This window comes from Alligator sinensis, unplaced genomic scaffold, assembly GCF_000455745.1.
Source record: "Alligator sinensis unplaced genomic scaffold, ASM45574v1 scaffold1544_1, whole genome shotgun sequence".
NCBI lineage: Eukaryota > Metazoa > Chordata > Crocodylia > Alligatoridae > Alligator > Alligator sinensis.
This window is the reverse complement of record NW_005843630.1, coordinates 58,436-69,491: the sequence shown is the minus strand read 5'-3', so window position 1 is coordinate 69,491 and position 11,056 is coordinate 58,436. Positions and strand designations below refer to the sequence as shown.

The 11,056-nt window shown below is 51.7% G+C and overlaps 1 protein-coding gene across 1 annotated transcript; it reads right to left on the bottom strand.

Annotated features, from left to right (window-relative positions):
- Window positions 1–460: 460 nt before the first annotated feature.
- On the bottom strand, window positions 461–9,340 carry LOC106721804 (cysteine and histidine-rich protein 1-A). The gene is made up of 4 exons (XM_014527548.2): window positions 9,329–9,340; window positions 8,709–8,947; window positions 5,861–6,072; window positions 461–2,301 (listed from the first exon to the last, which is right to left on the bottom strand). Exons 1-4 carry the CDS (start codon window positions 9,338–9,340, stop codon window positions 1,910–1,912), a joined length of 855 nt encoding a protein of 284 aa, XP_014383034.1. The 3' UTR covers window positions 461–1,909.
- Between the last annotated feature and the right edge of the window lie 1,716 nt (window positions 9,341–11,056).

Below are 11,056 nucleotides of genomic sequence, written 5' to 3'. Positions count from 1 at the left end.
CAGGGTAGGAGCCAGCACCACTTCTCTTGGAAGTTGGTTTCAGGTCCTAGCCGCCCTGACTGTGAAGTAGCGCCTCCTGATGTCCAGCCTGCCTCCTGATATCAGATCCGCCCTGGGCAGCAGAGAAGCGGGGAGAGGGGGGGAGGTCTAGAGCCAGCCCACTTGTGACCCCAGCTGGGTCACGCTGCCAGCCCCTGAGTTGCATCAAATCCTGTCCAGTTACCCCCTTAAAAAACAAAACCCCCTACCGCTCAGCGTGACTTCTTTGATGGGCACATCAATGAGGTGGCTGACCTTGGACATACGGTACGAATGAGTTTGTGATGCAGTTCTCACCCACCCCCCCGTAGCACCCCACATTTAAAACGTCTTAAAAACAGCATCAAATGACACATCCCTGTAGATCTCTTCACGATTTGGTGAGTGGCTGCACTATCCCTGTCCATAAACATGCGGCATATAGTCAATATATAAAAAATATTTATCACACTGTAAAATTGCATAATTGCTAGAAGAGCCTGGAACTCTTTTTTTTTTCCTGTTTTGCAAGAAAATCAAGTTTTGGCAAAACCGGAAAGGGACAGAATTTCACCCTGCATTCCGAAAGGGCTGAGCGAATTTAGATTCGGTGTCTACGGAGCTCCTCTGGTCTCAGGTAAAATGTCAGCCTGCACTATGTTGCACGCAGCTGCGGAAAGAAATGAAATGGCCTCTCGGTTATTTCTCCGTGAAGGGCAATACAAAATGAATCTGAGAGACGGCGCTCTGTCTGTATCATCCCATGATGTCACTTGTGGGGGAAGAGGACTAAGAACCGTTCTGATCCACTGGCCACCAGAACAGTCCAATAAACCCACTTCTACGTTCCTAGACAGTCAAGGTATCTTTGCTTGGGAATTACCAGGAAAGCCGGCTCAGTCCAGGAGGTCTGTGTCACAACTCCAGAGGAGATCGTGCAATGTCCAGTGTAGGCCTTTTGTCATCCTCACCGTGCCTCTCCGACTCTTCCACGACAAACCATTGCAACAGTTAACGGCTGGACCCCGTGGCCAGGGGAAGGAATACTGGAATGAAGGGTTAGTTTGTACAAACTATATACAATGGGGGGTTGGGTTCTTTGGAACTTTTTCAAACGTAATGCACTACAGTAACATTGCCTCTCCCTGCCTCCACCCCTTCCCACTGGAGGGTGGAACTTCAACCCCATGGGCAGAAGCTCCCCAAACCACTGGCTGGCACCTTCTGAAAGGAAAGAAAAATAGGACCGACTGAAAAATCCCCAGGTTTTTATTCTAACTAGTAAAAGAGAGAGAGGCCCCACGCTGCACATCCGGTAAGAAACTCCGCGCTCCCCAGCCCTGTCTTCCAGAGAGAGCTGCCCCAGCACTCCCCGCCCCATAACCGAAATGGGACGCTAACAGTTATCGGGGTTCGTTCATACCAATGGGCGGCTGGAAGGAGGAGGAGATACAGGTAAAACCACCCCCTCCACAGCCCCCACGCTGCAACACCATGGCCACACACTTAACCACAACACCATCCCTCTGCTCCTCCGTGGCACAGCAGAACGGGTCGGAGCCACGGCTCCCCGACTTGCGTTCCAGAGCGCTCTTCACTCAGCCGCAACCAGGGGGCACCCGGCTGCCAGTCCCCCCCATGCCAGCCCTCCAGGAGGGGTCTGGCTCCGTTCCTGGCTGTCCCTAGTGCAGATGGGGAAAGGGGAAGGAGGAGGGAGGCGGTGACTGCTTACGCTGTTGCATACACATGCAGACGCTTTGCTTTCGTTTCCTTTTTGTTTTTTTTCAAATGATCGAATTAGTGTGAGATCACAACTGGCACAGGCAGCCATACGAGGTAACTGTGGTTCAGTGGCGCTTTCTTGGTAACTTCCAGCATAACTAAGCCTTGCCTATTTCTGTATCTGGAATATAAAAAGCCGCAAGTTGATGTTCTTGGCCGCCAGCAGTTTGTTACATTCCACGGAGTCTATGATGGGGAGCGGCACGTAATCCGTCTCATTGTTTTCATTGGTAAAGACAAAGTGATAGATCACAGGGTTGATTTTCACATCGTCGTAGGGTCCCTTGAGGAGCAGGAAGGAGCACTCCATAGGGGAGTTGATCTTGCTTTTCAGAATGAGCTGGAAGGAGAGAGTGCGCTTGCAGGACAGGTTGGGGTTGCGCTCAGAGTCATTGACGCGGGCCTTGAGCACCCAGGTCTGGTTCAGCACGGTGAACCTGGGCGTCTCGTAGTAGAGGCGCGTGATGAAGTCGTCTGTTCTGTAGGGACGGAACTGAACTTCTGCAACAGAACAAAAGAGGGCGGGGGAGAAAACACAGACAATTAACCAGAGCCGCTGGCAGCCTGACCATCATGCTCGAATTACCTGTCGCTACAGTGCAGGACCCTTCTTGACATGACGGAAGGAGACAACTGGGAGTGGATGGGCCACTGAAAGCCAATTAGTGTCAGGAGAAACATGACTTCTGGGGGTGGAACTCAATGCACTTGAATACTCCAATGAAAACGTTAATACAGGAAGCACTTTCAAGATGCATAAGACTGAGGGAAGGGGAATGGAGGGGGTTGGGAATAGAAATACACACAGCATGAGTCAAATCAACTGAATACACAACCTTCTCAACGAGAGGAATTGGACCAACGGGGCATCCAGCCTCGAGGCCCATTTCCCCAAGCCCAGATGCTGACAAGGTAGTCTGAAGAAACCCCCTGAATGCACAGCTTCAGAACCCCCTGCCCGCCCGCCAGGAGGCCCCCTCCTCATCTCCGGTGCGCGAGGTGCATCTCTCATCGAAATCTGCGTGTGAAGGGGGAAGTCGATGTTCTTGCTAACGATCCATCTCATCTCTTTTCTCAGGCTTCCTACATTCCTGGCCACAGTCCTATCTTGTGGGTGCTGAGTTTCACAAGTTGCTTAGTGGTGTCACAGAGCACATCCTTGCATCTGAATTAGCAGCTACATATCAAACTCATGTCAGCTTCTGGAGTTGGGGTGCAGCACACAGCATACGGCTGTACCAAACTAGGCGGTGGTGGAAGCAGACCTGATAAAACGTGCCATCAAGAATGGCGAGACGGAGGTGACCTCCAAATCCCTCCTGATCTGTCAGACAATGCTCAGCATGAAGAGCCCCCGAGAGTGCAGTGAATTCAGCTTTTGGAGGGGCGGTGGGTGGTCCCACCCTGAGACAGGAGTGCTTAGAAACAAGTCGAACACACAGACAGGATGCAGTTCAGATAACAACGCACGTTTTATTGGGATTATGCATACAGATCTGTCAACAAGGTCGTAAGGCACAAGTATGCATCGCCACAGCGCAACACCGAAGAATAGGGCACGTGAAATACAGACCTCGAGGTTCGGTAAGGTACAGAGAATCCCGGGTTTCGATACATAAAGACGTACGATAAATACATTGGGTAGAGAAGTTCCAAGTAAGATTTTGCCAGTGCACTGTGCAAATGTAAAAGCCAGCCACACCTTCCCCGGTACAGTCCGCCATCAGTCCATTTACCCCTTTCCCACCAGGGTCCATCATGCAACAGAGTTTTTCCAAATCTAGCACCTTTGAACAAGCACATTGTTGCACTGTTGCAAGTCTTTGCTGTACAAACCATGGACTCTCACAGCATCGCTACAGGTGCAATGAACCTTTAGGTGCATTTCAGACATAGTTACAGTCTTCACTGATTCCCGAAGAGAGTTAGAAGAGCACGGCAGGCAATACCTGGACAAAGGAGGTGATCAGTTATTCAAGCTACACAACATTTGTAACCCAGTGCTTTGAGGTACACCATCATTTTACTACCGGTTCCTACAGATAAGCTCCAGAGTCCAACCATACCTCCAGGCATCAAGAAGTTTTATTGCTAACACCCAGCTCCTCCGAAGGGCAAAGGGCTTCTAAGGGCAGCTCCGGTCCCCCGGACACTGCTGCACTGTGTTTGGCAACACAAAATGGGGGTCAACCACAATGTCTGCTCTGCCCCATTCTCAAAAGTGCTCACCCTGAGCTAACTTATCCCGCGAGGGCTCAGCCCCCATACCGCCGCCACGGCCCAGCTGAGGCCGTCTCGGTCACTAGGCAGCAACCGTGTTCTGCACCCGTGCGTGAGTTCAAAGCGTGGGCACTACCATGGTGCAAAACGGAACTTCTCTCCTCGGAGCCAACTGCTCAGCCACGTCCGTTGGCACCGACCCACGCCGTGCTGGGGAATCAGAAACTGAAGGATGGGAATCGACTACCAAGACTGTTTGGTTTTCATGACCTGGGCTCCTAGCACGCTTCACGTGACACACGCTGGCCTAGGGAACGTTCCCAAAGGACTCCGCTTCAGCGCTACAAAGCAAAGAAATGGATGCAACGGATGGGCTAGAACAACAGCGGGACACCACCTGTCTACCTCCATGGTGATAGGCAAATGGACCTGGAACAGCCTTTCATCTCAAATGTTTCTGCCTGCAGCTTCCCTCTGCTGCAGCAGAACCTCCCCTGCCCCTCGGGGCTGAGGAAGGCAGGCCAAGCCTGGGAATCTTCTCTCCAGAGCAGGGAAGTATTTTGGATGAGGGAAATGCGGTTTCCCCACCCCTGAACTTCTCCCTCCACACCCTCCTGACAGAGTCTCGTCCATGTAAACGACCTCCCAGGACTTACACCAAAAACAAGCCTTGAACAGCAGTTGTAGGACGGCCAGATTTTGACAATGATGTACCAAGAAAGTAGCGAGCTTACCTGGGTTAGCCATTCAACTCTGTGTCTTACTGCACCGCTGACCCACTGATTCCCTGGTCATCCCCTTTTCTCACCACCCCACCCATCCCTCAAAGCTACTGTGATTTTAGGCAGGCACTTGAGAGCTTTCCACTAGGTTTTTCCCAGCCCTGGGAAAAAGCTGGACCTGGAGGTGCTCAAGTAGGAGAAACAACAAATGTTACGGTGCCACGAACTGCTCTCCAGACACAGAGGGCAGAACAAAGAGCATGGAGATGCCTAGTGAGAGATAACACCAGCCTGGCCAACGGCTCCACTGCACAGGAGGAGTCCAAGCAGAATGTGAGGAGCCGTCATTACCGCTCGCTGGGCATGGGAAGCCTAGCGCGTGGGTCACTTTGGCTGTTGCATGTCAAGTTATTACTACCCCGGGTTCCCGGGACAAGGATGCGGCAGATGAGAGACCAGGGCTCTGTCAGCAGGACGCTGTCCCATGTCCCTTTCACTCGCGGCAAAACACACAACCGTCACAGGCAACACTGCTTTGAGATGCTTATCATTCTGGGCTGGTCCGGCAATCGGTGGATGCAACTACGGCACCTTACCTGCAGCTAGGGAGGAGGCCTTCCTCCGCGCTCGGCACCCAGACCGCTCACTGGATGAGCCATCGGGGAAGCAGCTCCAGGAGAACTGAGGTCAGCTCCTGCCCAGAGCCCACGCACAGAACCTTTGAACCAGGTCCAGTCTTCACCAGTCCAAGAACCAGGGATCTTGCATTCGCCTCCTGAATCAAAATCCCACCTGACGCCGGGACAGTGAAATTTGCTGCTTTCGAGCCAAGGCTCAACATGCTACGCACCCCTCCATCTCCGCCCAGCACCGCGAAGAGAGCAGGGACACGAGATGCGCCCCACTGTCAAGCAGAGAGGGATGTTCCTTGGGCCACTACTGGGACAGAAGCACTGCTGTTACTGTCGGCTCAGCACAGCCCAGCTCTTCTGATCTACAGAAACAGCCACTGCACGTTACATAAGAAAAACAGGTGTCATCAGTATGTATGTGACATCAGGGCCAAAAGGAACACACTGAAAACATTGTGTGTCTGAGCCCCCTGCCTGTGTGATTACCTGTATAGCCAATCTTCTCAAAGCTCAGCAGGCTGAAGATGCTGTTATACAGCTGCATTTCTTTTTTATGCGTTTGGTCCATTTCATCCAGAATCTCCATCAGTTCGTTCCCGGTCTTTGTTGGGTGCGTACACTCGGCTTCGTGCACAGTCAGCTCATGGTATGGCCCCTGCCATGGGCACCCGATCCGTTTGTACTTGCACTGAGTCACCCTGTGAGGAAGAGGAGGACACAAAGCGGGGGGTCAATGACTGAGATCAGGAAGGGTGTGGGCCAAGGGAACAGGGTCCCAACAGGATCCCAGAACACTACAACTAGGGGCACCCACTGAAACTAGTAGGAGTCAGATTTAAAACTAATGAGAAAGTATTTTTTATGCAAGGCATAGTTAACTTGTGGGATTCACTGATGCAGGAGGTGGTGGAGGCAGAACCAGGCTCAACAAGGGTCTGGATAAATTCACGGATGATGGATCTATTCCTAGGTGCTGAACAGAACAGAACAGGTGAAGATGTTTCCTCTAAACCAATAATGGTGGAAGCCAGGGAGGGTACTAATAGGGGACAGATCAATCTCTAGATCTAGCCAGTTCAATGCTCTCCCTCTAGCATCCACTCGTACAACTGTCAGCGACAGGATATTGGGCTAGATGGCTCACTGGTCTGACTCAGTATGGCCCTGCTGATGTTCTTAACCTGAGTCCCTGCCTGGCTTGTGTGCGGGTGCTGCGCTCAGGATGGGATGCACAAGTAGCAAACGAGGCTTTGGGAATGAGAATATTTAGGGCATGATCAGCTGAGGACCCTATGAAACAAATTAAACCAGCCAGAAAGAACAGCAAGTACAACCCAGGCTACCAAAACCCTCGCTGAACCTTGGGGATGCTGACAGCCAGGGCTGCTATCCCTGCTGAAGAGCTTTGTGCTTTTGCAATCTCCCTGGTTTGGCTGTAGTTATTCAAGCAGAAGGCAGGGAAGATTTGTGCGTTATAGACTAATTAAAGTAGATACATATTTATAGAACAAGCTTTTGTGGGCTAAAGCTCACTTCTTATGTCTTTCAAAACAGGGACTAAAGCTAAACTGATGTTCACAGTGACTGGCTTAACAAACCCCGTTTGCTCGGGAGTTACTCAAGCACGAAGGAACCCTGGGGCTTCTTCAGCACCTGTTGTTTTATGAGATCCCAGAGAAGTTCATGGAGGGTTTGCAGGGATCTCTTCATCCCCTGCAGAGCTATACAGACATGAGGACAGAGCAAAGCAGCAAGTCTCCTCTACCAGCAACATGACCCAGGTGATCTGGGCTGTCAGGACTATCTGTAATCAGGACCTTAAGATGGAAGAGCGCTGACAACAGCCAAGCCTGCATACGGAGTCATGGAGCCCAGCCTCTCCCATAGATAGCCATGGCTTTCTGGACATGGGCTAAGGCTCAAGCGGCACAAGTTAGTATGACCACAGTGCTCACCAGGGTGCTGCTTACATCCAGCAACACTGTGCTACGAATTCTTCTGCACCAAAACAGCTGTTGAGGCCCAGCCAGTTTGCTTTGAGCTATTTTAGGCTGCTTACAAGATGCACCCTGCTGGCTTCCGGCTGCTCAGAGATGCACAGTGAGGGGAGATGCAGGCTGTAAGAACCTAACAAGCCTCCTCTGAGGCCATCACATGAGTATCTACAGTCCAGCGGAAGTCTCTCTTAGAGCCCTATGGAGAGGAGCACAGCATACTGCAGCCAAGCCCCGGAGCACACTGAAATGTCTGTATTTCACCTCTTTTACATACCGTGACCTGCAGCCCCAGTCCCTTGTGAATAACCAGCATTAAAGCTGGAGTGCTTGATTCTCGGCAGTCCCATCTGTGCCATCCCCACATCATGGACCTACTGCAACTTGGTGCCTTGTCCAATGCCTCAAGAACAGACCTACAGAGTCTGGAAAGTCACTCCATGGCCTCAAACCCCTCACTCGCACTCAAACCCCTCAATTTTCCTTGAGATGAATCTCCTGTAATTGCTTGCCTGTCCATGCTTCTAATCTTCCTTGGTCTCAATTTTTCACCCTCCCTAGGTTTCTGCAACACCTAACAACTGAAGATAATCTGTATAGAGTGCACGTATGCTGCTGCATCAGTCAGGGTGGAACGGACACCATGCTTTGTGGCATGTGAAAATGGGTGTCAGCATTCAACCTTCCCTTGGTCAGCTCCTCAGCACAGATCTGTTTGGAAAATCACAAGCTACAAGAGAATAAGACCCAATGTTGCTCACAGGGGTCCTTTCTGCCTTGACACTGGTCACTCGAAGGTGTGGATTCCCCCAACCTGCAGCTTACAGGCAACATTTTTCCTGCAAGGTCACTTGACGCTGGACCTACCCCTGCGCATACCTTCATGCTATAGTTGCCCATGGGCCAGTGACGGTTGGGGGTTGCTGCCCGAGGGGTTCCGCAGCTCCCCACAAAGCCTGCTGGGACCCAGGCTGACTGTTTAGCAGGAGAGCCAATTTCATCACTCCCCTGCACTACCGTATGTCTGGAAGGTCTGGACATAAATACAAGTCAGCTCCTGAGGCCTGGAGCACAGCCAGGTCCACAGATAGATAAATCCAGCTGCCCACATTCCCAGCACCTGCTGCCAGCCACGCTAACGCACGCCAGAAGCTCACTTTGGATGCTCCCATTATGCACTCACATTTCGAAGGAGATACAAGTCGCTGTGCTCTAACTAGCCTATTTTAGAGCATGCATTCCTCTCCCCAGGACTTGTCCTGGCCCCCAAGTGACAGGCACTGATCCCCAGCCCACTAACAGACGGACGGCAGGAGGAGTGGCATGGTGGTTCTGCTCACCTGTCCTGGCACTCCTCCTTCTGGTGTCTCTCCAGCAAGGAGCGGGGGAACTGCCGCATGCAGAAGCCACACTCTGACGGCAGCTCGCTCACTGCCTTCTCCACAGCCAGGTTTCGGCAACACAGGCTCTTGCTGATCTCACAGCGGCAGTTGGGACAGGTGGCCTGCTCCTCCTTCAGCCGGGCATCCGCCAGCAGGTGGATGAAGCAGCCGGCACACATGAGGTGCCCGTTGGTGCACTACGGAGGAAAGGAGAGGAGCATGAGGCCTCCCGTGTTATGCTGGAACAGACACAGCAGAGGGTCACCCACTCCTTCACACAGCTCGCATCCCAGGCTCACTTGTAATCAGGGGGGAGCACGGTCCTGCTTCAAAAGCAGGTGGGGTCAGCTGGGCCCATTCACACCCTTTCTGCAGGCACTGAGCCCAGCCCATACAGTTGGGGCTGCAGGACCCTGTGGAAGGATGGTTTTACACTGCAATGTACCACAGGTGTTGGACGGATCAGACGCACTGAACCACTTAGTTAATACTGCAGCACTTAGTCTTTAAATCCAGCACAGAAGCCTGGTTTGTTTCACTGTCATCTTGAGTGAGACCTGGAAACAGCAAGTCCTTACAATTGCGACCATCTTTAGCAGTAACTGCTGGGAGACCAGACTGCAAACCTGTCAAAGCCATGCTCTTCCCTCTTTATGAAACCTGCCCTGGGCTCTGCCCCTGGAAAAGGCCAGGAAGACTGACTAAGAAGACTTCCACCTCCAACTCATCTGCACCAGCTGACCTACAGGGCAAAACCACTGGGGCAGAAATGTGAGTGAATACCATGCTAAAGTAAACACGTGTAAGCTGGGGAGCTGTTGGCTTGCTTCTCCCTAGGTGTTTTAAGAGCCAGGGACATAATTAGCCATGTTAGTCGGAAGTCAATAATAGGCAGGGTAGATTTAAAACTTATAGACTAACCAAAAGAGGTACAGAAATACAGACATCTACATTTCCATACATATCTATCTAGCTACATTCTCTGTGGTGGCGGATGACAGAACAAGTTGCAGCACGGGAAGCTGAGGTTAGATATTAGGAAAACCTTCTCACTTGGAGGGTGGTGAAGCACTGGAACAGGCTCCCCAGAGAGGCTGTGGACTCTCCATCCTTGGAGGTGTTTAAGACCTGGCTGGACAAAGCTTTGGTTGGGATGATGTAGTTGGGGCTGGTCCTACTTGGAGCAGGGGGTTGGACTAGATGTGACCTCCTGAGGTCCCTTCACACTCTCACTTTCTATGATTCTATGATGCTACCTACCTACCTATCTATTTTGGCTTGTCTATAAGGTTTAAATTACCCTGCCTTCCACTTAAGAGCAAGGGTCATACCTTCTGGGATGTAGCACCTCAGCCACAGGGATTCCTGCCCCACACTCATGGTCAGCCATGGGACTGACAGAAAGGACCACTGCTCTAGCTTGGTTTTAATATGGATGGATTTAGACAAATTGGTGAGGCAGCCACAAGTCTGGTGATAGTCCCAAGCAGTGGCCTGCAAACGAACAAGCATCTTGGATCACAGTACCTAGGAATTTCATGGCCTTGTGGCACCATGCTCTTCTCTGCCCAACAAAAAAAAATGAATCGTCTTTCGCCCAACACCCAGCATTAACTAAAGAAGGAAGGGAGGGAGGAATGCCCTCTTCCACCACTGGGGAGGATGAAAACACACCATTTTCATAGTTTCATAGTTTCTAGAGTTGGAAGGGACCTGAACACATTATCAAGTCTGACCCCCTGCGTTAGGCAGAACGAGTGCTGGGATCATAACACCCCAGCCAGATATCTATCCAACCTTCTCCTGAAGTCCGCCAAGGTAGGGGAGAGCACCACCTCCCTCGGGAGCCCATTCCAGAGCCTGGCAGCCCTAACCATAAAGTAATGCCTCCTGATATCAAGCCTGAACCTGCTCTCAATCAATCTGTGCTGTTATTCCTTGTTATCCCAGGTGGTGCCCAGGGGAACAGAGCCTCACCTATTTTCTGCTGGTCCCCCCTGGTGAGTTTATAGACAGCCACCAGATCCCCTCTCTTGTGGAGGCTGAATAGATTCCAGCCCTTTAGTCTATCTCCATAGGGCCTGGCCTGCTGCCCCTTGACCATGTGAGTGGCCCTCCTCTGGACCCTCTCAATGTCAGCCACATCCCTCTTGAATTGCGTCGCCCAGAACTGGACGCAGCACTCCAACCGCGACCTGACCAGCGCCGCATGAAGGGGAAGGATCACTTCCCTGGACCTGCTTGTGATGCATCTGTAGATGCAAGACAAGGTGCGGTTAGCCTTACTGAGGTGCGGTTAGCCTTAT